Source organism: Apodemus sylvaticus, chromosome 16 (genome assembly GCF_947179515.1).
Source record: "Apodemus sylvaticus chromosome 16, mApoSyl1.1, whole genome shotgun sequence".
Taxonomy (NCBI): Eukaryota; Metazoa; Chordata; class Mammalia; order Rodentia; family Muridae; genus Apodemus; species Apodemus sylvaticus.
In genome coordinates, this window is record NC_067487.1 from 56,420,667 (window position 1) to 56,448,275 (window position 27,609).

The following is a 27,609-nucleotide window of genomic DNA, read 5'->3' on the forward strand; positions in this document are numbered from 1 at the left end:
AATATGTAATTTCTAAGAGATATTCAGTCTTCATTACACATATGCATAGAGCTCTATGATATAATAGTTAAAGGCCTCCTTTTAAGCACAGCACACACCACACACAAAAATACTAAAATGTGTTATCAAAAAAGTGATTAGTGATCTTGAGCCATGTATATTCACACTCATAGTACTCATAGTATAATAACTAATTTGTGAAGATTATATAACTTCAGAAGGATATGTTTACTTGCTGCCCCTTTCTGTAGTGCTAGGAGTCAAACCAGAGGCCTTATGAATGCTAGGCATGTATTCTATCTCTCAGTTACATCTCTAGGCCATGAATATTTAAAGACAAATACTTTCCTGCTTAAAAAGTGAAGTTAAAAAAAAAACCATCAAGTCTATTGATAGTGCTATTCTAGGAGAAGAGAAACTGTAATTCAGGCCAGACCGTGAAAAGAACAGTCAATCAGTGAGTGGCTAATAAAGCAACAGATCCCCATTGTGGCTTCCTCCTTCACTTGTACATTTCTTTGCAGATGGATGTAAATTGCTACTTGTCCTTGACAAGGACTGGCAGTCCAAAATAAACCTAGACTGTTGTTTCAAGAATGTGGTTCCTAATATTTTCTATTACTTCAGTGAAAAAAAAAAAGCAAGAGAAAGAATTTTTGTAGTGTATGAAGGTCTCTGTATTTTTATTGGCTACTTACAAATTTTGAAAAAAAAAAATCCCTAATCCTTTAAAAACGGCCTTACCAATTCTTATATTTAGCATAATTTACCAACATTTCCAAACCCAGCATGGAAAAGTCATCAACATGGCACTAGGTCATGGGGCCTGAATGAAGCCGTCAGCAAGAATTAATAAACTGTGACAGCTGCCCAAAAACTTTCATTCTTTTTATTTAAATATCCCACTGCAAGCTGAAATTCAGTGTGATCTTTGTTGAAAGTAGCCAAGCTCACATGGAAGAAAGCAGAACAGAGAAGAGATGACAAGTATTAGTTATAAATTCACGACATAGAATAAATTCTAGAATTTATGTATATGACAATTCCAGAGAATTTTTTGCAGTAGTATATAACTATTTTTTCTACCTGTTTAAGCAGCTCTATTTTTCTGTAGAGCTGAAGATTGAGCCCAGGCGTTTCTACATTTTAGGAAAGTGCTCAGCATTTCAGTTATATCCCTAAACCTGCATGAACAATTCTTAGAGAAGATATTTTTAAAACTCAGACTAATATAAAGTAAGATTATCTAGCCATAATTTCCATGTCCAATAATGTGTTTTGTTTTATTTTGTTATTATTCTTTTATATGAAATTGACACAGAAAAGTTAACTCCTATTTCATAAATAAGGCACATTTGTAGATATAAAGATAAGACAACTACCACTTGATTAGAAATACCTTATTTCAAAATACATCTTAAATGATATAGATTTCCAGTGTTTAGACATCAGCACTGGAAATTGATCAGTTTAATCTATGTGCCAAACAGTTAACAAATCACCGGTACTTACCCCTTTGTCAATATTCCCAGTCTGACACAGTGTCCCCTCAGCAGCTGGAATACTGTTGGTGACACAGCGGTTGCTTTTGCTGAGGCACCAGAGCTCTCTACACACTTCCTAGGAAAGAGGGCAAAAGCAAGTTGATCAGGGATAGAGGATGAACTCATGTGCATTTCTGGCAAAGAGCACATAGTTATTCAGCATCACTTGCACCTGCTGAAAAGAGGATGCAGGGTGGTATTTTCTCAGATAATTTCTTACTCATGTAGCAGGACCACTAAAACTTAAATTTAATCTTGATTTAGTAGATAAAGTAAATCTTACTATTTAATACTAATGAGAATCTTTTCATAAAAGTATAAGTATGTCATTAATATGGGAGAATAAGAAAAAGGAATACAGAGAATTTTTATGTGTAAAAATATATATTAGCACAAACAACAATTACTAATAGAATATTATAAGGTAAATATTCCTTACACAACATTCAAATAAAAATTATCTTAAAACTTGGTAGGAGGGGAGAGAGGCAGAGACATCAGACGTACTATAGGGTGGGTAAGAATTTAACATAAATGTAAAGAAAGATAAAATACAGTTGAAGGCTTTTCGTAATCTAAAATCTAAATTTTGTATGTCTAAGAATTATCTAGAACTGCTACTTTCAGCGTCTCACAATGGCAGGGGAGCGTTCATACAGTCCTACTGTTTATGACATTTGAGGTGCGTCCAGCCACCCTTTCTCCAGTTTCCTGACTCAACAGAATTATGAGACTTTTCTAATACTGACACTATAAGATAATATGTTAAGTTATAAGATTCTAAACTATCTATGTCTAAATAGTATGTCTCTGTAAACTGATATACTTATTTTTAAAATTAACATTAGATAAAAATACTCAAAAATGCTATCCTTTACATGTGATTATAAATTAACATCACCATCGTTGATTTGAGCTAGAATTATGAATCAAAATATATTTTCAATAACATATAATAAAAATATATATAAACTAATATGTAGCACTTAATCCTTTTGCCTTTATGTCTCAAGTGATGTTTTAACTCTCCAGACACAAAAGAAATCATGTGACATAGACAGGATTGAGATGTAAAGCAGTAGACTATGGAAACTGGTGCCTGTGCAAATGGAAACGCCCACAGTATACTTTTGTACATTCCTGGAACTCTTTTGGGTTTCAATTAGGGTTACCTCTATCATGAGAAGGTGAACTACAATATATATTAGGCTTTAAAATGCCTAAAAATTGGGGGCTAGAGAAGCGGCTAAGCAGTTAATAGTACAGTCCTGAGTTTGGTTCTTAGGACCGTCATGGCAGCTCACACTCATCTGTAACTACAGGTCTGGGCATCCAGTGTCCTCTGGCCTTCATGGGCACCAGGCATGCACATGGTACATAGACATACATGCATCAAAACACTCATACACACAAAATAGAAACTAAATTTAAAAACCTTAAATATACTTAAAATTGTAACCTTTATTTAGAAACTAGTGAACTAAAATAAAAACATTAGAAGAACATCCTTATTAAGTATTATATATTCTGATATTAGAAGGGATCATACTATCAACCTAAAATGTTCCTTTTATAATGAAACTAAATAATTATTCTTCCTTGTTCTTCTTACAATGCATTATTCAGTTCATTCTTTAGTTTAATATTTTCAAAACAGTACAACTGCTACTATTTAAAGGTTTTATAATACAAACCCATGTGTAAAAAGGTCTATACAAATTCAAACAAGTTCACAAAGACACATTTAATAGAACAATATATTTAAAATTTGTAAAATAAATTTTAAAACAATAGTTTTAATATCCTATTCTTTTTGTTAAGTATCAATCTTACTTTAGACAAAGGTAAAAGAAGCCTAAAATGTATTTTATACATAATCATACAATGAGAATTCTACTATTGAAGAAGACAATACTCAGAGCATCCATTAGTAAAACATACAGTTTAGTTGTGTTACAGAAACGTTACTTCTTAAAAGCCCCTTTTGAAAAAATCTCTACCCAAAGTGGCAGGTGAGGTACTTTTTTTTCACAGTTGTAATATCAAAAATGACAATTCAGCTTTCTTCAGTGTTTGAAAAACAGATTTCTTTCTAAGCCACTAAGACAAGCTCTTAGGAGCTTGTTCTTTAGTGGCTTCCTGAAGACCTACATTTTGCTAGGAAATTAGCGACATCACTACATGAAGCAAAGGGCTGTAAATCCACACTGGAAAATACAGCTGACTGTCACAGAGATCACCAAACACTGTTACAACAGAATCCACAACTGACATTTAATCTTGGGGAAAAAAAGTATTTGATACTGAATTTAGGAAGATAAAGTCAATACAAGAAAAGCTCATGTCAGACCAAGTAAGTTCTAGAATACTGGCAACATATTTTGATAGACCACTTTCCTTTGCATATGAATATTGATTACTGAATAAACTCTTTCATGAAGGTTTCAAACTGTGATGAAGTTAACTATAGGTTCAAAGTTTTGTATCTCTTGAGAAATTTCTATAAAACAAAGATCATACTTGTCAAATTGTTTTTCCTAAATGAAATACTTAGTGATAGGTACAGTTAGTTGATGGGAATAATGTTTTTTCTCCAGCTTAGTTCTAGAGCAACATTCTTCTTTCATGTCTTTTTTATTCCTGACAGAAGTTCAAGTTTATCACAATTCATTTCATGACTTCTCTACGTTGAATACGTCATTGCCTCTGTGCTAGGGTCTTCTCTAGTATCTTAAATTTCAGAAGACTCAGGAAAATATGGTATTCTGCTGGTCCTCAAGTTTAAGAAAGGGGAAAGAAATATCAACAGCTCTTTGAAGAGACATTTCTGTTAATAAAAAGTGAATGAGAGTGAAATTTGAGATAGAATCTTTAATTTCATGGTGTCAACTACAATCTGGAGGAAGATTGCCTGGTAATAAAAAGAGTGACAGTGACATTCCCTTTCCATTTGCAAATACTTTTTGAGAACCTACCACATCAGACATAATGATAACATACTTTCATGTAGAGTCACAGGCACCAGGGAAACCTGTTCTTTTAAACTCTCTGATAAAACTAAAGAAACAATATCAATACAGACCATATTTGTCATGACACTTTCTTTCCTGTATGTATATTTATGCATTACTTGCGTGATTGGTGCCCATAGAGACCAGAAAAGTATATGAGATCCTAAGTTGCAGACAGTTGTGAGCCTCTGTGTTGGTGTTGGGGATAAAATCTGGGTCTTCTATAAGAGCAGCCAGCTCCCTTAGCCACTGAGCAATCTCTCCAGCCCTGATACCACATTTCCCCCCAATTTTAATGGATCATAATCATTTCTTAGGTTTTATTGTTTTTTCCTTTGTCAATGTTAACTAGAGACTATAATTCAGAAGGCAGGATGCATATGCTTACAGCATGCTTTACAAACTGTTCCTATAACTAAAACAATCATATTCTGCCAATTTGGGAACAGAAAATTTTCTTGCCTCCTAAAAATTTGTCCAACACCCACTATCCAAAATGTGTTGGTTAATGTTGACTTAGACAGATCTATGTTCTTGCCTGTGCTGTGAATCCAATTTCTTTTTTGACATAGATCCTTAAGTAATTAACTAAGCAAAGAATTCTTTTTTCTGAATTTATACTTTTTTCTAAATATATACTTTTTCTGAATATATACTTAATTTATCCTCATTTTAAGTGAATATACAATTCTAAACTTATATTACTGTTATCCTAGCACTTGAAGATATTATGATCACTAATAACTCTAATGCTATATTTAATGCTTTCAAGAATTTGAAGATTTATTCTAGTGCTGCTTCTTTGCCCTATCTGTTGTTTTTTAATCTACTTCAGATTCATGCTCTGAGAATTTGTACTTCTCTTTGATTCTGGTTCCTTTAACATACATCTGTCTTACCCTTCCCTATGCCTGTTTAGCATAAATTAAACCTTCTCTTTTTAAATGCACATCTCTTACCTGTCTGTCACTGTTTCCTTATCTTTTCTCTGGAGATGAAGACTGGCTTCATGTTCACTATTTGCTTGTGCTGTTTGTTAGTCACAGCCAGTCTGTCTTCAGTGAACACATTTTTGGTCTTTCCTATGCTATAGCTTTGGAGTTAGAGACACACTTTTGTCAACTGCTTTTGTTTCTGTCACATATTTTGAGGTTTTCATCCCACCAGCTTTCAAGTAGATTTATTTGCTCTGTAGCAGGTAGTTGATAAAAATTGCTTTGTTCTCTTGTGAGGTAAAAACTAGTGCTCCAGTTTCTTAAAGTAAGTTATTTTTCACCCAGATATATATATATATATATATTAGCTCAACTAAATCCCTTCGGGCACTTCCCCCAGCATCCTAATCTACTAGTGCTTTGCTATCTAAGTCATGCATCTCATTACACTTCCTTCCTACAGCTCTGTAAGAGCATTTGCATGCAATAGAGATCACTTTAATAAAAACTGAGAATGAAACCCATTCGTCTACCTATTTTTTTAAAAACTAATATGAAGGGTAGAGTAATCTGGTTAGTACCCATCCCACAGCACTTTTGCAGTGAACTCAGTAAACTTCTCTTTAAAAATCAATACAAAAGGTGCATCTTTTTACTGTTTCTTCACCTGCACTCATGACTTTAATAGAATCTGGGTTTTAGAAATGAAGCTACCAACCAATTTACTATGACCAATAAAGGAAGCTCTTTCTATAGAATTTTCAAGTTGACTTTTAGGTCTTTATATGTCTCGTGATTCCTCTATAATTATAAGAAGTTTGCCTGCTACCTTGAAATCATAATCAAGATAATGCATAACTGTCTACTTTGGGAGAAATTTTAACCTTTTGCTATGTTGGATCATCGGTAGTAATTGTATAACAGTCTTGGTGTCAACATTATACTATATCAGTAGCATTATCAACATCTGTTTACAACACCATCAATATCTGTTTGCAAAGAATGATGGCCAATGAAGGGAGCAAAGCCCCCAAAAGGTCAGAAAAAGCATAAGCAAAGGGAAAGTGGAAACACTAACCCTATAGCCTAGTTTAATTCTAGATATATAAACAACAACAACAAAAAACACCTTCACGTAGTACTTGAAGAGAATAACCCCATTGACTAGGTAATGTAAATGAAAGAGATCTCAGCAAGGGAATAAAACAAACAAACATGATTTAGAAATTCTAGCTAAATAACCACTAATTTGCAGGTATTACGTTTATTTATTTTTAAAGATGTATTTATTTCTTATTTTATGCATGTGAATACACTGTCCCTATTTTCAGACACACCAGAAGAGGGCATCCGATCCCATTACAGATGGTTGTGAGCCACCATGTGGATGCTGGGAATTGAACTCAGGACCTCTGGAAGAGCAGTCAGTGCTCTTAACCACTGAGCGATCTCTCCAGCCCCCTTGAAGGTATTTTAAAAAGAAAACCAAATAGTTATAAAAATGAAAGAAAACCTGGAAGACCCACAGTTAATGCAAAAGTACTCACCTTTAAGCCTACTTATGACTCTAGACTAGGATTTGTCTTTGAATTTAGGGAAAATAAAAACCAAAGCAAACTTGTAGCAATTATATGTCAAGTAGACAAATATGTTTGGATTCTAGAGACTATTGAAGTACTAAATATTTCAGTGACTTCTACTATGTAAATCCATATTAAAACTACACTGTGCAGTTTACCTTAAGATATGGTACAAATATTTACCTTAAGATATCTAAGAGAACAATTCTATTTTTCTTAATACACACATTATATATTTAATACTTAAAATTTCAGTAATTAATCTGCAGATCTTCTGCTTTAAAAATTAGATTTCTGTGAGTTTTGATAATGTTTTTTAGAGAATAAAAACAGCATTAGTTTTAAAAGTGAACAAACACTAAACCCAAACTACTTGAGCTTATTTTCTGCAAACTTTTCTTATATGTGTTTCTCAATATGTTTTTCATTATTTCAGTGACATTATCTTCCAATTTCTCTGCATCAAGTTTTAAAAATTATTCAGAGCCCAAAATATTAAAAAATACCAATAAAATACAAACAATTCTTAATGATAAAGCAATAATGACTTGAATCTTAATTTGTAGTGATAAAATAATAAACAAAATAAGGTATGAAAGCATTAAAAACTGTAGTCTGTAGAAAATAAGACCCTGTTGCTGAAGACAACAAATCCTTGGGATACAGAACACAGAGAGATCAAGCTGGAACTGAACTGGAAGCCTTCTTTTGGGATAGCATTCACAGCGCAGGTAGATGCTATACAAGCTGTTGAGGTGCTGGGTAGAAAAGCCATCCATAATCATCTGAAATCATAGACCCAGTTAAGAACCTGGTGTGCTAACAAGAGTAATTTGCCACACAAGATAAGCTATGTTGTGACTTTACAATTCCTTTGAGGGTAGACAGCGGCTTGTTATTGAACCTAAGTCCTGTCAACGGGAGAAATGCATAGCTGTAAGAGTGTTCTTACAAGCCCTTCAATGAGATGGGGACTGTTCCGAATGCAAGTCATATAGACTCCAGTAGGGAAGGGAGCAGTAAACAAAATGAAAATAAATATTATATTAGAAAGCAATAAACACTAATGAAAAACAAGGAAAAATTATAGGAGTTATTCATGTGAAAGCATAAACATGAATAAGTTTAAGTAAGTTTATCAAGATAGGCATCATTTAGCTAAAAGTAATCTAATAAGCAAAGCAATTATGGAATAATAATTCCATAATAATAACAACACAATATAACCCAGAATTACTGGGAGAAGATTTTGTATAATTATCAAACAGCAGGCCTGTGTCAAGGGAATTTCCACTTGCATAGAGTTAAGGAGACCTTGAGTCATCATGTGGCTCAGAATCTTCCCATTCTCTCAAAACACAGAAGATTCATCTCCTACTACTTGTGTAGCAGCTCTTCAGGAATAGAAACACAAAGACAGATGTTCACAGAAAAGATGGGAACACTGATTGAATGGATTCCATGTGCCCAGAGAGGAATATGGAATCTTTTCGCTTGCTCTTGCTATCTGAAGATTACAGAATAATTAAACTGTTATTCACTGAAAATGCTTCCTAAAAATGAATAAAATTTACTGATGTCAAGTTGACACTATAGGTAAAATGCTGAATAGATTTCTTTTTGAATTTAAAAGTTAAAAACTTTATGTTCTGGGCTGGAGAGATGTCTTAGCGGTTAAGAGCATTGACTGCAACCACTGCTATTCCCAGCAACCACATGGTGGCTCACAACCATCTATAATGGGATCTGATGCCCTCTTCTGATGTGTCTGAAGACAGCTATAGTATACTCATGTAAATAAAATAAATAAATCTTTAAAAAAGTTTATGCTCCATTATAAAACCATGTGCTAGATAAAGTGTTTTCATTTGTGGTTGAAATATCTTGTTTACTGGTAGAACATCATTCAATAAAATAAGTAGTTAGAATTTATACCATACTACTAAGGATTTAAGAAATCACTCCATATAAACATGACAATATTCACATATAACAAAATTATACACAAATTAAACAAAGCTATGATTCCTATAAAACTTCTGAATCTTAAATCTACTTACAGATGAATAATCACCTTCACAGTTAATAGTAAATTATATACTATGTATTACTAACCTATATTACATTATTAAGTGTTATCTGGAAATTGTTGTTTAGAAATGATTTAAAGTAACCAAAGGAAGAAATAAGGGGCAAAGACCAAAAAAGTCCTAGTCTAAAGATCACCCACACATATCACAGAAGCCTATATGTGAATTTCTTCTATGTTTAAATACTATTGTTGCAATCTGCCTTCTGTCAGTTTAGTCTCATGATTATTTTCTAATTAAAGAGGACTATTGAAAATGAAAGAAAAGTGAAAAGTGCAAGAAAATTGGTTTAAGAGATTCTACAGAGCTTTATAGGAGTTTGTTGCTCTGAACGAGCAAAAAAAAAAAAATTCTGGAGACAGTGGTTCAATGGTTCTGTTGTTTTATTTGCAATATCCTTATTCTAAAAAGTGCCTAAGGTATCCTTAGAGTCAGAGTTGGCAGATATATGAAGATAATATAGTAAGGATCTAGCTTTACAAGCTGCATTTCTGTACTTGCATCTTAACTTAAAGACACACACACACATACTTCACAGATAACAAACAGGGAGGTCAGAGAACAACTTGCAGGAGCTAGTTATCTCATTCCATCATGCAGGTTCCAAGATTAAAGCCAGGATCTTAAGCCTAAACTGGCCTCTAAATTTTTTTTTTTAATAATAGAAAACACGACTGGGGATGCTATTTAGATAGAGGTCCATCTTTTTTCATCTACACAGGGCTCTGAATTTAAACCCAGAACCACATAAACTGGGTATGATACTAAATGCCTATAATCCCAGTAATGCTGTGTAGTAAATGCAGTAAAAACATGAAATGCTGTCAGTGATGGTGGTGGGGGTGAGGGTGGTGGTAGAAATGTCATCATTCCAAGACTTCACAATTTCAGATTTCAGACATCTGGGGATTTATGTCCCCAAAGAGTAATTTTAGAGATGATTTCTCTCTGAAAAGACGGCTATGATGAAGAGTTTGAAAATTTTACCGACCTGAGGAAAACTAAAGAAGTGTTCTCCTAAACAAGATGGTCTAAAAGAACTACAGGGACAAAATATGGAGATGAGAGGAAGGAAAAGGCAGTTCAGTGACTGTCCAACTGGGGATCTACTTCATGGGGAAACACCAAGCCATGACACTATTATTGATGTTTTGATGTGCTTACAGACAGGAACCTATCATGGATGTCCTCTGAGAGGCCCAATAAGCAGCTGACTGAGACAGATGCAGATATTTATACCCAACCATTAGACTGAAGTCGGGGACCCCTATGGTTGAATTAGGGGAAGGATGGAAAAAGCTGAAGAGGAGGGCGATCTCACAGGAAGACCAGCAGTCGTAACTAACCTGCACTTCTGGAAGCTCGCAGACACTCAACTACCAACCAAGTAGCACACATGGGCTGGTCCAAGGCCCACGTATATACATATTCAACAGAGACCACTTGGTCTGGCCTCAGTGCAAGAGACTTGAGGCCCCAGGGAGGGGAAGACCTGGTATGGGGGAGCACCCTCTCCAAGACAGGAAAGGAGGAATGGAATGAGGAATTGTGATTGTGGGAGGGGGAACTGGGAGGGAGGACAACTGCTGGACTGTAAATAAAAGAATTTTTAAAAAGACGAGAAATCATCAAAAAAAAAAAAAGAAAAAGAAAAAGAAACACCTACAATCTTTATCTTCTTAACAGAATGTCTATGTAGAAGCAGCAGACATGACAGACTCAAACCTTTATGTGATTTTAATCTTGGAGTGCACAAATTACACTGTACTTTTATTTTCCCCACCTATAAGATGTTACAAAGTCATTATAAATTTTATCAATGTACTCTAAAGTATCTCATAAAAAGGCACTTTGCATCAGTTAAATATCACTGCACATGACTTATAGATCATATTATGCAAATGTCTTAATCTATATATTGTACTGTGATATTCTGTTCTTTGTATTTAAAACTATTATACACTTTATCCTGCTAGATGTTATGGATAGTATGAAAACAAAAATAAATATTATGGAATGAAAACCGTGGAAAACTGTGAGCCAAATAAAATAGCCAACTGTGATTAACAGGTATACAACTGAATGCATCCACTAGAACTCACTAAAACCATGGAGCTGGTCAGTGGTAACTCTCAACTACTACTTAAAAGCAAATGTGAAAGGGCTGAAAAAAATTATAACTTAGCAGTTATGGTTCATTCTATAAGTGGTTAAAATCTTCCCCGAAGTCATTTCAAGACAACTGTTCTCCGAGTCATGCACCAGGGTGTGCAGGGCTCACCTTGTCGCGCGCTCCTCAGGCACAGCTTTCCCTTCAGCTAGCTCATGAGACACCACTTACTTCCCTGACTGAAGTCCTATATTCAAAGATTGAATTAATTTCCAGAGTAGTATTTAGAATTGCCAAAAATGTTAGGGAGATATAAGATAAAATGCAGTGTAAACTGGGTATAATAATTATGTGAACCCAATTATTTAGATATGAGTTCAATGGGTGGGAAGGATTTTAAAGAATCTACTAGAGAACAAGAATCCTAACTGGAAATTTATAATACAATATAAAAAGAATATAAGAATTTCATATAGTACATCAATCTAGTGAAACCATTTTTTTTGCTGCAAAATAAAATAAAAAGGGTTTGTGAGAAAGTATAAATATTATAGTGCTAATATCTTCACTATGCTTTCTGATTTTATTTTATTTCTGTTACAGAAATGTATATGAGTGTAACACAGAAAGAATCAAAAAGCAGAAAATTGTTTCAAAATTAGTACTTGTCTCATTCCTATTAGCCTGGAATGAGTAAGATTTCCAGATTAAGAAGAATCAACTCAACTTTAAATTAATTTGTTCATCAAAAAAAGCTTACATCCATAAACCCCATAATGTAATAATAATAATGACCATAATAATAATAATCTACAATAGCAGTTTATGGATAAGTTCAAACATATTTTCCAAAATAAAAGCTAACAGGTAGACTGCCTCACTGACAGAAATAAGACCCACTATGAGGGAAGTAGAAGGGCATCTCTAATCTCACTGACTCACTGAGTACATGTAGTAATTGTGATTAATACTTGAGTGACTTTATTTTACAAAAACAAAACAAAACAAAAAGCCCTTAAGAATAAAAGAAACTAGATCCATTCAAAACTAAGACTTTATAAAGAAACTCAAAAAGCCAAAGTTTCACCTGGGGCTTAACGTCCCAGATAATCACAATCTTGAAAGGACAGCCAAAGTCTACAAAGAATAACAATATATTTGTCACCCAAGAGATTTTCTTAAATTGCCTTCTATTGTTCCATGCCCAAGGAGAATAATTAGTAACACACAGTGTGTATATAGTCTAATAATAGCTGTGGTAAAACTTAACTCCTTGTATTGTTATCACTTTTTAAGAACTCAGTCTATCTGTATATACCACAATAAGAACCAAGCCTTGAGATTTGGTTTTTAAGCCTAAATATTTTTTTGGCAAACAGACTGATATTTTAGAATCCTATTTTTTCATTACACACATCCCATATTAGACACCAAAATATTTATAAAATTATAAAAAGAACTTAACTATTTCTAATATGGTACTGTGACTTTTTAAAGCAAACATTAAAACTCATGGTGTCTACACTTTTTTCCCATGGCTATGTCCTGTTTTTTCATTTTCGAGCTATTGTCACCTTGTTCCTTCTTGGTGGTATTGGGAATTGGGCAGTGGATGAAGCAACTTGAAATGACTCAGTTATAGCTAGACTGAATTTTGGTAAAGGCAAGAACCTAGTAAAAATGCCCTTTAGCACAGTTATAAGAATGCTAGGAAAAGGAAGTAGACAGATTTATTTTTTTCTTTCTTTCATTTTTTTTTTCCAGACAGGGTTTCTCTGTGTAGCCCTGGCTGTCCTGGAATCACTCTGTAGACTAGGCTGGTCTCAAACTCAGAAATCAACCTGCCTCTGCCTCCCAAGTGCAAGGATTAAAGGTATGCGCTACCACTGCCTGATGTGAGGTTTTTTAAAACAAAACTATTTTAAAAGACAAAGTAAAGTTGACATCATGAGCTCAAGAGTCAAACAAAAATAAAAGAATGATAATTTACTAAAATTCTGTTTGCTTTCTTAACAAAAATATTGTGAATCGTGTTAATTTAGTATTATTCAAATATTTAAGATTAGAAATTATAATATATAAAAAATCAGTGTCCAAAGCATTACATAAATTAATAATGCTTCTAAGGCAAACTAGGTTCATCATTATCCTACATGAACATGTGTTAGAAGAGAACTTTTACTGACTGAACATAAGGACTAAGACCTCTTACCCCGTATTTGCACTGGCGGGATGTTGCTCCATACTGGAAACGACATTGCTCATCGGCATCATACACCTGACCTGGGGCCACGGCTGGGTAAAGAAAGTCACGCTTTGGAGGCTCATTATCGAGGCAAGTGCCACGGCCTGAACTGTTCAACATAAAGCAGCAAAGGAAATTAGGTACTCTGTAGACTATTTCATTCAAAATTATGAAACCATATGTTGAGATTTTTGTTTTAATAATTTGATGCATGAAAAACAACACATTCTACAAATAATCATATAGCAAAATAGAATCATTTCACTGACATCTGAATGAGAGCTCCAAATTCTTTTTCTCCAGCTCCACAAAGCAATGGAAGCATCTCAGACAACAATCTGAAAATGTCATGTTGGCTTTTAAAATGCTAGTTTAAAGTAGTTCTAAAGGAACCAAAATAATTTCATATTGCTCTAAGTTTCTTGTTTGTTTTCATTGAAAATATAACCACATCTGATAGTACAATTAAAACATGAATTGTGGAAAACTAAACAAAAATATTTATAGTTGTAATCATAAAAATTTAACTTCTATATTTCACCCTTACATAGAACACAAGTGCTACAGTAAGACATGTCACTAATTAATAGGCTGAATGACAGCTAAGGGCCAATGATCTTGCTCACAAACACTAGAAATATGTAGTCTTTCAGAGATTCCATATTTCAATTAGGGTCATCAGAACTAGAATACAGGAATGTTCTTTTCTACATAATTTCTGCTTTAAAAGTATGCCTTCACTAAAACATAGTATTTTAATTCAGTGGAACAAATAACATAAAGATTGCCAAAATCCAGACAGAATACCTTAGTATAAAGAGCTTTGCTAAATATAATTGCTCACTTTTATTTATTCAGTGTGCGTAGAACAGGACAGATGCTTTTTTACTTTCACTTCCCATGTGAGTTAGAATTTTTAAAGAATTCCTGTGCCAGCACTTAACATTTTTTCCAACATTCCTGACTATTGTGCCAGCACTTTTGCTTTTTCCCCCAAATCTTTTCCATCCACTTTGCCAAAGGAAAATAACTTCACAAGTTGAAGTTCCTCAACTATTATTTAGGACAGCACAAAATTTAATTTACAAACAGGGAAGAATCATACAAAACAATGAGTTTCAAATTCACCTGCAAGTTTTTTATACTCCTCAAATACAAAAGTTAACTTGTTACATAACAATGTATTTTCACAGCAGCAAATTAGTATCTTTAACACCTGAAATGCACTCTTCTTAAGGGGACCCAGCCCAAAAGGATATAAGATTGTCTTCCGTGCTTGATGCTCCTCTATGTTAGTTTTTAAAGAGAATAATGAGACAATAATCCTGCACTGTCAGAGACAGGCTTTGCCATTTCAAAGAGCACTGTTCAAGGATTGTACTTGTTCCTTTCTGTTTTAAGTTTAGAAAATAGCATGTCCCTCAGCAAGCACATTTATTGGTAGATGAATTTTAAAAATAGCACTTTCAATATTATGATGTACAAACTTTAGCCAAGTAAGACCCAATTAGGAATTTCAAAAATATATTAAAGTTAATGACGAGGGAGATCATATTTGATAGTACAATAGTAAAAATATGACTATTTTGATAATGTAGAATATTTATGTGAAGACTGAATTAGAAAACTGATTCTTCCAAAATGTAAGTTTCATCTTCATTTACAATAAAACTATAATTGTGAAAACAATTAAGTATATAATAAAAATAAGTAAATATTACTATAAATCAATAGAAAATATATATACTGAATAATTTACATAAAGACCTTGAACCTTCAAGGTTATTAATACATATCAGTAAAACAACAAAATATAGGACATAATTACTTAACTGGAGCCAGGACAGAACCTAATACAAATATTATATACAGTGACTTTCAGAAATACAGAAAAGGAAACTAAAAATTTCAGAAATAGAAGTATATGAATCTCAGAAGAGAATTTAAAGATAGAAACATAGAGGAAGTTACTCTTTCCTGAGGGCTGGCTTAATTTTGAAAAAAGCAAAAAACAATCATTTCATCTAAAGTTCTTGTTTCAAGGTATAATGATCTTCTAGCCAATGTTCATATGCTTTTTAACACTTAGATCAGGTGAACACTGCCAGGCCTTCAGAGCCAACAGCACCAAGCAGGAGTGAGGCCTGGGGCCAAAACTCTTGCGATTCGGAGAGTTGGTCCCCAGAGCATCTCCATGGGTCAGTTCTCTGGAAGCACCTACTTCTTTTGTATTAATAGCTAATTAAATAGCTAGACAAGATCAGTTCTTTGGGTTGAGTACATTTTATAGAAGATTAAACCCCTCTATCAATAAAATGCAAAGGCAAAGCATATGTGTGTTTTTAAAGTGAGCCTGTGCTTAGGAGCACCATATCAACAAAGGCCTTTTGAAATGTGCTGCCTCCATCTGTACACTGCAGCATGGCTTATCAGTCAAGTGACTTGAAGTGAAGCATGTATCTGTGCAGATGATTAACTTGTTTCCCCACCCCACATGCTTTCTGTGTGTACAGACAGCATTGTTCTCCTAACCACCACACCTGTAACACAGCAAAACTTTGATGAGTATATTTGAGGAATGTGACAATTTTGACATTTTAACTCTTAACTGAGATTAAACATTGCAAATATTTTGCTATATTGTGTTAGTCAAATTTGTCTACTGTTTTCTAGGTGCCTTTTCTACTACTTTCAGTTAAGAAAAGGCTACAGAGCATAATTATTATTAATTGACTCCTAAAAAGAGCAGTAATTCAGGATATTATGCTTCTAAGCTATCAAATACCATTATGAAAATAGTATAGATACGGACACAGAAGGAAAAGAATATGGATCTATGTGATACAGATTTACCTCTACTTGAAGTTCTCTCTCTCTTGTGTGTTTGTGTATGTGTGTGTACCACGTGCATGTGCACATATATGTGTTTAACAAAGAAATTTCTGAGCACTCAATTCTAAAAAACGTTTCCTCTGAGTAACTGTTGTGGTTTCAAATGTCTTGAGGTAAAGTCTGAGCTCTGACTTTACACTAGCAGCCCTTCTCTCTATGTTACCTCCATGATAGTGAATGCCTATGGGCAACCATGTGCAAGGGTGCACACGTTGGAGGTCAACGTTAGTGTCAAATGCCTTCCTCAGTTATTTCCGTCTTAGTATTGAGACAGTCTCTAACTGTTTTAGGTAGACTGGCTGGGCCATCTCACTCCAGGATTCAACTAGCCCCAAGCCCTCTACATACACTCTGTGACTACAGGTATACTCCACTCTTCCTGGCCTTGTCGTGGGCTCTGGGATCATAGGTGCTCATGCTTGCACACCAAACACTTTACCCACTAAACGACTGGTCTCAATCTCCGTAATGCTGTGACCCTTTAATGCAGTTCCTCATGTTGTGATGACCCACAACCATAAAATTATTTCGTTGGTACTTCATAACTGTAATTTTGCTACTGTTATGAATCGTAATGTAAATATTGAATGTGCAGGATGCCTAATATGTGAACCTTGTAAATGGGTCACATGATCTCCCCCAAGGGGGTCACAATGCTCAGGTTGAGAGACACTGCTCTAGGCTATCTCCCAATAATTTTTAGTATTATTTTAAGTTATCATACAAACTAAAAAGTTTCATTGCAATGTTTTCATACATTTCATGCTTTGCTTTTGCTTACTTTCCTCTAATATATATCAGCTTAAGAATATATATTTTTGAGGAACACTCCTCTACTGCTGGTGGGATTGTAAGATGGTGCAACCACTTTGGAAATCAGTCTGAAGGTTCCTCAGAAAACTGGGCACATCACTTACAGAGGACCCTGAAATACCACTCCTGGGCATATACCCAGAGGATTCCCCAGCATGCAATAAGGACACATGCTCTACTATGTTCATAGCAGCCCTATTTATAATAGCCAGAAGCTGAAAAGAACCCAGGTGTCCCTCAATGGAGGAATGGATACAAAAAATGTGGTATATATACACAATGGAGTACTACTCAGCCATTAGAAACAATGAATTCATGAAATTCTTAGACAAATGGATGGAGCTGGAGAACATCATACTAAGTGAGGTAACCCAGACTCAAAAGATTACCCATGGTATGCACTCACTGATAAGTGGATATTAACCTAGAAACTTGGAATACCCAAGACATAATCCACATATTAAATGATGTCCAAAAAGAATGGAGGAGTGGCCCCTGGTTCTGGAAAGACTCAGTGCAGCAGTATAGGGGAATTCCAGAACAGGGAAGTGAGAAGGGGTAGATGGAGGAACAGGGGGAGGGAAGAGGGCTTATGGGACTTGCGAGGAGTGGGGACCCAGTAAAGGGAAATCATTTGAAATGTAAATAAAGAATACATCGAATAAATAAATAAATAAATAAATAAATAAAAGAATATGTATTTTCATTGATTATGAAAATTCATAATAAATCAACCCATATTTATATTTCCAAAACTCACTGCATTATGATTGGAAAGTAATTTTATATACACCACTTCTAATTTAGTAAGCTTTTATTCAGAGTCCCAAAGTCAACCCTGAAAATAAGAACAGGAATCAAATTTCAGTCTTCCACTAACATTTATAGATCTTCATACAATGTCTTCCTGGTTTTGTTTCCAGAATACATGCGATTGAAAGTTTATTCCTACTAAAAATAGGATATAAAGACTACAGCTTTAGTCTATTCAGTGGTGTTGCATGGTTTTAAGTGGGACTTCCAGGTCCCAGGAAGAAGAGAAAGAGCAGCCGCAGGGTGAGAGGAAGGGCTCTTCAGACCAGGCTTTGGAACCAGGAGGACACAAGACCCATATAAGGTCTTAGGGCAACCAGAAACTGCGGCCTCTGCCACCAGTGGATGGCTGATATAGGTTAGCTGGTAAGTTTAGGGCTAGAGGCTTCTTTGCCCAGCAATTGTGTTACCTGTCAAGTTTTAAAATAATAAAGTGTTCTAGTGTTCTTCTTCCTCAGAGCTAAGGTAGGCAAGAGAAAGAGAGAAGACAAGGTGACTGATGGCAGCTTGGTGAAGCAAGCCAGGAAGGGCTGGGGGAGCCATTGCAGCTCTCTGGAAGGCACCTGCTGGCCTTTGGTGCAGCTCAGCCGGGAGCACACCCTGGGCAAAGGAGGAAGCATGTTTTTAAAATTACACACAACACAGTGGGCCAGTCTGAAGGACATTTGCCTAAGAATGACATCTTACAGCGCCTTAACAACAGCGACAGGTGTAATTTATGCCACCCATTTTTTTTCATCAAGGTATGTTGATATATGAGTTAAGCGTGATGTAGGTTTATATCATTTATAGCAAGTTAAATGTCTTTTATCTTCTTATAAGTAGGTTTATCTTTTTGTTTTTTATGAAACTAACAATGTTTCAACTAAATATAACAGTGTAATGACATAATCAGGCAAGTGCAAACAAGTATATAATCTAAAGTCCTGTCATTCACTGTGCAACATGGATATTTGAATAAAATTAACTTTGGGTTTCAAATATACAAATTTTGTGCTGTTAATGGCTTACTCTATACCTACTCTCTATATAACTGCACCTTATCAAAGATACACATGGCTAGAATGAGGGTCACAACCTGTCACATCTACTGAAGGAAACCCTGTTCTGCCAGGTTATTTCTCAGATACTACACTTCTTTTGGGAGGAGGGAGGCTCCACTTAAGATGTTTTCCATTTAATGGAGTTATGTTAACCTTCAAAAGCAACTGTTAGAGAGCAACTGTGACTGCTTTGGCCATCTTGTCCATTACACATTACTTCTCTCACCCCTCTTCCTAGTTCCATTCAGGCCTAACAATGCAACTCAGTGCATTCAATCAGCTTCCACCCTGGTGTGAAAGAGATTCTGTATATAACTTGAAATAACAATCAGTTGTGGTAAAGCTACCTGAGAGTTCAATCAATTTTACAAAATTTAAATAGTGTAAAAGATGACTCATGAAGCTTCCATATCTTTTAGAAAGGATACAAAATTGCTCTGAACTACTTCTAAGTGGTTGGGAATGAATGGAGACATGTCCTAAGTTACAGCTATCTGCTTTTCACAGCCTGGTAAACTAGCCCATAGTCAATGAGTTAAGCCTTCATACCAGGTTGATCTTTTTGTATTTTCTAAATAAGTAAATAAGGGAGTCCCGCAGGCAGATAGGAAAGACACTACCTGCAAAGCCGTCTTCGGAAAACATCAGAAGCTGGCATAACACGTCCATTTTAACGGAAATAGGTTCTTTATTATTTAATCAGGACGGCTTCTGGGCGATTCATGAACCACTTATTGAATCACCGAGTTTAAGAAATCTGAAAAAAAATATTGGGAGTTGGTAAACACCATCTCCTGACTGATCAATAGCACCTAGTGTTGCAGAATGACATGAGAGACTGTATTCTAGTGGCATTTTAAGGCCATGTCTTTTTTTTTCCAGTTAAACAGTGGATAATGGATTTCTATAAATCACAGAAGCTCATTGTTAAGTCTTCCATCACGCTTGTCTTATACACTCTCTAAGTAGAGGAAGGTATGTATGTTGTTGACTGGGTAGTAGTTCCTTAACAGTTATTCTTTCAAGGTTTCTTTTTCTTGAAAAGAAAAACTAAAATAAAGTCCTATGAACCTTTTGAGCCAACTACAAAACATAGACGTAAACTTAATCATTGATCAGAATGCAAAAGTCTCTGGATTTAAGTAAAGATACGGATACAGATATAGATATATCACTTACAGCTGTTAAAACAACTAAGCTCATTAAACAGGAAACAGAACAAAGACTTTTGAATTACTATTTTATCTTTGTGCTCCAGTGAAGTGATTTTTTTTTAATGAGGCTAGTGTTTAAAATCCTTTATTGCTTGGACAAACTATAAGATTTAGTTACTTAGTTTATTATTAGAGAGGGAGACCTGATTTTTCTTCCAAGCCTTTTTTCTTTCTTTCTTTTTCTTTTCTTCTGTCTTTTTTTTAATCACTTATCCATTCCCTAGTGGTTTTAACTTCAAGCACTTTCAATTTACAAAAGAATCCTTGTTATAAACTATAGGATAACTAAGCTCATTAGAATCCTGTCAACATTCATTTGCTTATATATACAAAATACAGGAAAGAATGAAGATTATATAATACCTTTGAATTAATTGCTTTAATTAATTCAATGGACTGCTATAATGCAAATATTAATAGTTCTGCATCTCTTACCAAGCCAGTGGTCATTCCCTTGTATATCACTAGGAATCTAGAGAGTTCCTTTTGTAGTGTCTTAACAGCCATGATCAGTTTCAACTATACAAGATGTGGCAGGAGGTCCAAAGTAGTTCATATATCTATGCTTCTTAATGTTTTTTAGTACATAAAACACACAAAAATTATTGTGTTTATTAGGTTGTACTCCTTGTCTTTAGTATACAGAGCTGGTACTAGCTAAAGAGCTATATAATCGCCAACGGGACAGAAATAGAATACAGAGGGGAAGAAATTGAAAATTTAAAAATCAAGAGGACTACCATTGAAAATACACAACAAATTCTGAGCATGTTACACAATGTGTCTTTATAATGATAGTGATTAATATATTAATCTGAAAACAAATGCCAAGACAAGAGAGAAATTTCAGATCTGGTCTGATTTCTACAAGAAAACTTTAATAGTGTTTATAACTTATGTAAATGAACTCATCCAAAACTATCTTTAAAAAGATGTTGTCAGTGCTTTGTATTAAAAATTACCAAATATATAAAATGAATTCTTCTTTTTTTATAGTACTTCACTCAGTTTAGCACAAGGCTAATATTATATATATCATATTATAATATTATATAATATTAGCACAAGGCTAATAATATATAATATTATAATATTTTCTTACTAAGATTAAAAATTGTCAGTCCATATGTAGTTGTTCAGGACAATATTTTGAAATTAGTTCCAAATTGAATGATTGTACTAATATATTTTTAAGGTCTATTTTCAACATTCATCTTTTGATTTTTGAAACAAGATCTGTGCTGGGTAATTAAACTTTCTTTTCTATATAATTATAAATTCTCAGGTTATATGACCTGGCTATTATTAGTTAAACAAACTTTTAAGACTTAATTTTATTTTATGTAAATTGTCCTAATTTAAAACAGCTAAAGTAATGGTACAGCAATAAACTATTGCAACTTTAATATACTTAAAATAGTAATGCTTATAATTTTACTAAATATCAATTGATTTACATATTATAGCCTTGAATACCTCTAATGAGATAAGCATTATGATTTAAATTCATTTAAAAACTCAGAACCTGGAGCTTAAAAAGATAAACTAATATTTAAGGCCTCACAGAAAACAATAGTCAAGTACACTGGGTTCTAAAATCCAGTGTGAGAGTACACATGAGTGAGCTGAGCAAAACTCTCTTCCTAAACATAGTCGTGCTTGTGCCCAATCCCATTTATAACATGCATAGGACCAGATTCTGGGAATTGAGATGGAAGAACCATGAAGAAACTCCCCAGCTGTGCAAAAGATGGACTGCGTAAACTGTTTCACATACTACTCCCTTCCTGGATGCTTATTTAGTTGTTGCTTTTATTCATCATTAGTAGATGCTTTGATACTACTGAAGAATTCAGTTTCTCACAAACAGCATCATACTGAATTACTGAATTAAAGTTTAAGTTATTCTCTATCAAATTATATGCATTCAAATTCTTTTTGAAAACACTTTCCAATTTACTGAAAACTTATAATCACTCATTGCATCAGTTGAACTTCTATTCTCATCTCACTTCCAGCTTATTCACTATTTGTATAAGACCTGGAAAATGTGCCACAATGATTTCTTTTAATAATGTGTGAGCAGCCCGAAATGTAAAAAGCTACTCATACAAAATGTGAAGCACTACACATTACACTTCCCACAATGAGTTACTTCTAGAACAATTTATCATCCCTCTCCAGAGATTACTTACTCTAGAAAGCTGGTGATATAGTCTCTGCTGCAGGCAGACCAGGAAAAGGGATTGGTATTTGCAGTAATATGAGCTGCCATAAGTTTTGCTGCCTCATGACCTTTCGTCCCACAAGAATTTCCAATTCCATCATGGTTCATACCAAAACTGTTTTAAAGGGAAAGAAAACGAAGAGACATAAAAGAAAGAAATAAGAAAAATAAAACAACAAGCCCATTAGACATCCAATATTTCCTTATTGGGTCATTTATTAGTTACATCAATAGTCAGCTTTGATTAAGATGCACCAGGCCTTTAAAGCAATGTAGGATTAATATTAAAAAGACAAAAGAATTATTCAATGATACAATGTACGTCTGAATCTCTTCCCATTTGTCATGTAGTCTCACATGTTGTGAATATCACATGATTCAATTGCTCCTTCAGCAGAAAAGGGCATGTATGGTAATATGCATTTCACAGTTGAGAAAACTGAAATTTAGCAAAATGAATGATCCATTAATCTCAAGACACAGTTAGCATATCAAATGATACCCAAGAAAAGGGAAAGAGAGGGTCCTGGCTCTGAAAAGAGTTGATTCACCATTGTAGGGGAGTACCAGGACAGGGAAATGGGTGGGGGGGGGTGATTAGGAAAAAGGTGAAGGGAAGAGGGCTTATGAGACCGATGGGGGTGGGAGGGACCGAGAAAGGGGAAAGCATTCGGAATGTAAACAAAGAATATGGAAAATAAAAAAGAATGATCCATTAAAGATACTGTTAAATTTTTTTTACATAACTTCACATTTACATATTAGTAAATGTATTGAAACATTCAATACAAAAGAATTACAGAAAAAGACAATGATTCATTGAAGTATAAGTGAAGGCCAATCACATAAGCCTCTTTTTGATGAGCATTGGGGAAAGAGTGTAATACATAATTGTATCCCTTTGTGTTTTCAAAATACATTTTTAAAGCCCTGGCATATTTAGAGATTGTGGCTTTTCTTTGCCATGAGCTCCATTTTTCAAAGATTTCCTCTCTTTGGGCTAATATCCAATATATACAAAGAACTCAAGAAGTTAGACCCCAGAAAACCAAATAACCCTATTAAAAATGGGGTGCAGAGCTAAACAAAGAATTTTTACCTGAAGAACTTTGGATGGCTGAGAAGTATCTTTAAAAATGCTCAACTTCATTAGTCATTAGGGAAATGCAAATCAAAACAACCCTGAGATTTCATGCAAAGTTGTGTGCAGGAAGTAAGAGAAACAAAGAGAAGATAGAAGAGAGTATCCAGAGCCCTCAATTGAAACAAACTGCCTTCCCCAAACACTAACATTTATCATTCTAATTTGACTTCAATACATCATTCCTTAAATGATCTTCTAGGAATAGTAAAGTCGAATTTCAAGTCGAAATAGGTATAGTCAGATCCACACAATCCAGTACAATTAGTTTAAATGTAAAATTCAAGAAACTTTAATATTCCTTCTGTGTAAGGCTGACACTTCAGTATTAATCCACGTATTATTCTTTTCACAAGTGATAGAGTTAAAATTTACTTCCTTTTAGGTGGAGTCTTATTAGTGACATGGTGATAGGCACAAATAGCTTTAAGGGAACCAGTACTGGCACGCTACTAAAAATGCATAAAAATGCAAGGTTCTACTTTAATGTCATATTTCTGTCATCTCACAAAACAAAGATATATGTTTCATACAGTCATAATACAATACTACATTACCTTGGAGTACACAAGTCCGGCTGCCAAGAAAGAAGACAAATTGAAACGTTTGGTGTCAGAATTTGAAAAAATAATCAATTTGATATAGTATCCTGTCTAGTACTAAACCTCTTTTCAAGTAGGGATCCCACCTGTCCTTGAAACTGTGGTACTATCTGTAGAGGTAATCCAGCCTATAATAGACTAGGAGGAACCACCACAAGGAGACCAGAGACATATAAGCTCTAGGGCCTTGCCTGTTACCCACAAAACACATCAGGCCGCCTTCAGGAATGCTTACATTTGCAGAGCTGCTTCAGATTAAACCAAGATATAACCACTTGGGTTTAAGATAGCTACACAAACGACAACACAAGAGGGTAATGGAACTAAAGGAAAACCTTTAGAAAACCCTCTAGTTTCACTTGCTCTTCATTACCTTGGAAAGATCATACCCTGGGGGACATACAGCAGAGCAGTATACTGTTTGTTCCTCCTAGATTTGAAAATAGCTCTGAATGTGGATTTTAACAGTTTCATGGGTCACTTTGCAAGAACTTGACAAAGAACTACTTTTGTTAACAAATGAGGCCTTTTGTTTCGTTTCTTGAGACAGGCTGTCTTTGTGTTTAGTTTTAGCTCATCTCACACACATGATCTTCCCATTTTCATCGACCAAGAGATAGGATTAAAAGTGTACACAATTTTTCAGTTATTTATTTTATAGTTTCAGATATGTATACTACATATGGACAGTGCTCACCTCCTACCTCCCTATAACTCACTCCCACTCTCTATCCTTCCCACAGAACTCTCCAGCAAGCTCATACTTGTTCATCAAACACTGTCTAGTAACTGAAACCTCTAGCCAAAGGATAGATGTGTAAACTGGGATTATAGACTTGTCATCTCTCTGTTTACACCATGCCTGCTCATTTGCATTACACTATTAAGCTCTTCATATGGAGATGCTAAACATTTCAGAAAAGATTTTTTTACACACAAAAAAGAAAGAATGAAACAAAGAAAGAAATAGAAAATGAAAATGGAAAAGAAAAAGAAAAAAAAGAAAGAAAAGATTTGTCCAAGATTATAATAGAATGCTAATTGACTACTTCGCCTACCTACTCACTGGAACAACTGTCTATCTTCTTTGCCACCCTTGTACTTTCTTATTGACTCCAGTACTTAAAGTCCCTCACCCAATCCATAGGGTTAGGGCATTCATACAAGATGATGATGCCAGCTAGAACTCAGCCCTCTCTGAATCAGTGGTAATGACCCATTAGCACAGGTAGTCCAGTGTTTGCACATAAGAAGAGAACCTTTGGAAACTGTCCATGCATGACTAGTGGACAATTACAAAACTATGGTTTGCTGAGGAAATTAATATAAGCTGCCTGACTATGTCTGGTTAGTACTAGCTTCCTTTGACTTAAGTCAGCTGGATCAAAATAAAGTTTTAATCAAGAAACCTTGTCTCTCTTGTTCACATTACTTAGTCTCATTTCTATTATTTCTATGCCAGAAAAAATCAACATCAATTATCACCATTATTTTCCATGTTCTGAGGAAAAAACTTACAGCTATCCACAGAACTCCTTAATGAACAAGTTTTTGACTATATCTTTATGTAAGTTCCATTTTAATTTTAATTATGGTTAGTGTATGTGTGCATGATGTGGACATGAACAAACCATAACACATGAGTGTTCAAAAGTGAGAAGACCATGTTGTGGAGTTGGTTTTCTCCTTGAATGTTTACATGGGTAAACTTACTGAAGTTCTTTTACCTGTGAAGCTATTCAGTAGACTTTATCTAAGTTCCTATTTGATAAACTAAGCTCATAAAAGTATTATAATGTAAACTGAATATAATATGTTTAATTAGTTTTCAAAGTTTTCTTTAAACAGACCCTTGTTGATTATACAGAAGAAAATGATGGAAGCCATGCTAACTTAATTTTTAAAAATGAGGGTTTGTTTATGATATGAAAACATACTTTATTAGACTATTATCATATTCATGCTTCTACAGATTTTTGATTTTTTCATGAACAAATAAATATATTTCTGGTATTCAAGGATGGTAAAGATACTTACAAACATTTTAGAGCACATTAAAAAATTGACTTTTAAATAAATTACATGATCATTTCAGCGGTTATAAAAAAGCCATTGTACAATTTGGCAGTTTTTTTTAAATATTAAAAAGTTGCAACAAGGGGCTGGAGAGATGGCTCAGCGGTTAAGAGCACTGGCTGCTCTTCCGAAGGTCCTGAGTTCAAATCCCAGCAACCATATGATGGCTCACAACTATCTGTAATGAAATCTTATGCCTTCTTCTAGAATGTCTGAAGACAGCTACAGTGTACTTACATAAAATAAATGAACAAATCTTTAAAAAGTTGTAACAAATGCTGTCTGTGAGCGACAATAAAGCACAATCCAGTGCAGAGACCATGAGCTCACCCCTACATCACACTGCTGAAACTTGAGTGCTCCGCAGTCATGGCTGAAGATCAGGAAGAACATCTGCTCTCCTCACTTTCATTCAACAGAAGCACTAGAAGTCTTAGCCAGAGCGAAGCTCTTCATTCTTATGCCTTGTACTACTCCATGCAAAACTACAGTGTCAAGGGCAAAGGAATAAGGAGTGGTTGTGAGATGTAGCTTAAAAATGAAAATAAAATTGACCCAATGAAGTTTGCTCAGCAGATTAATTTAAATATAAGTAGTTTATCTTCTGTTGGAAATTATGAATTTAAAACAATAGTTGCTAATCCAACTTTTCTCCCCAAAGAAATGAATATTTATTCTTTAATTTTTAAGTATAATTTTTATCTCTGGGTATAAATGGGTATGCATTCAAGTGTGTAGGTTCGTTATATGTGTGCCACAGTATGAATTTAAAAGTCAAAGGACATTGCATTGAATCTGTATAGTGCTTTAGGCAAAATGGCCATTTTAACTATATTGATTCTACCGATCCATGAGCATGGGAGGTTTTCCCATTTTTTGAGGTCTTTTTCCATTTCCTTCTTCAGAGTCTTGAAGTTCTTGCCATACATATCTTTCGCATGTTTGGTAAGAGTCACCCCAAGATACTTTATACTGTTTGTGGCTATTGTGAAGGGGGTCATTTCCCTAATTTCTTTCTCAGCCTGCTTATCCTTTGAGTATAGGAAGGCCACTGATTTGCTTGAGTTGATTTTGTAACCTGCCACTTTGCTGAAGTTGTTTATCAGCTGTAGGAGCTCTCTAGTGGAGTTCTTTGGGTCACTTAGGTAGACGATCATGTCGTCTGCAAATAATGATAGTTTGACTTCCTCCTTTCCAATTTGTATCCCTTTGACCTCCTTATGTTGTCGAATTGCCCGAGCTAGTACCTCAAGTACAATATTGAAAAGATAAG

General features: G+C 34.6%; 1 protein-coding gene across 1 annotated transcript in view; it reads right to left on the reverse strand.

Moving 5' to 3' along the window:
• Positions 1 to 27,609, reverse strand: part of Adamts6 (ADAM metallopeptidase with thrombospondin type 1 motif 6) — a 257,704-nt gene that overhangs the window by 127,530 nt on the left and 102,565 nt on the right. Inside the window, exons 10-12 of the mRNA XM_052159904.1 lie at positions 22,486 to 22,632; positions 13,483 to 13,624; positions 1,513 to 1,620 (exon numbers count right to left, since the gene is read on the reverse strand). Of these exons, the coding sequence (XP_052015864.1) occupies positions 1,513 to 1,620; positions 13,483 to 13,624; positions 22,486 to 22,632 (397 nt within the window). The remainder of the gene's footprint in view (positions 1 to 1,512; positions 1,621 to 13,482; positions 13,625 to 22,485; positions 22,633 to 27,609) is intronic.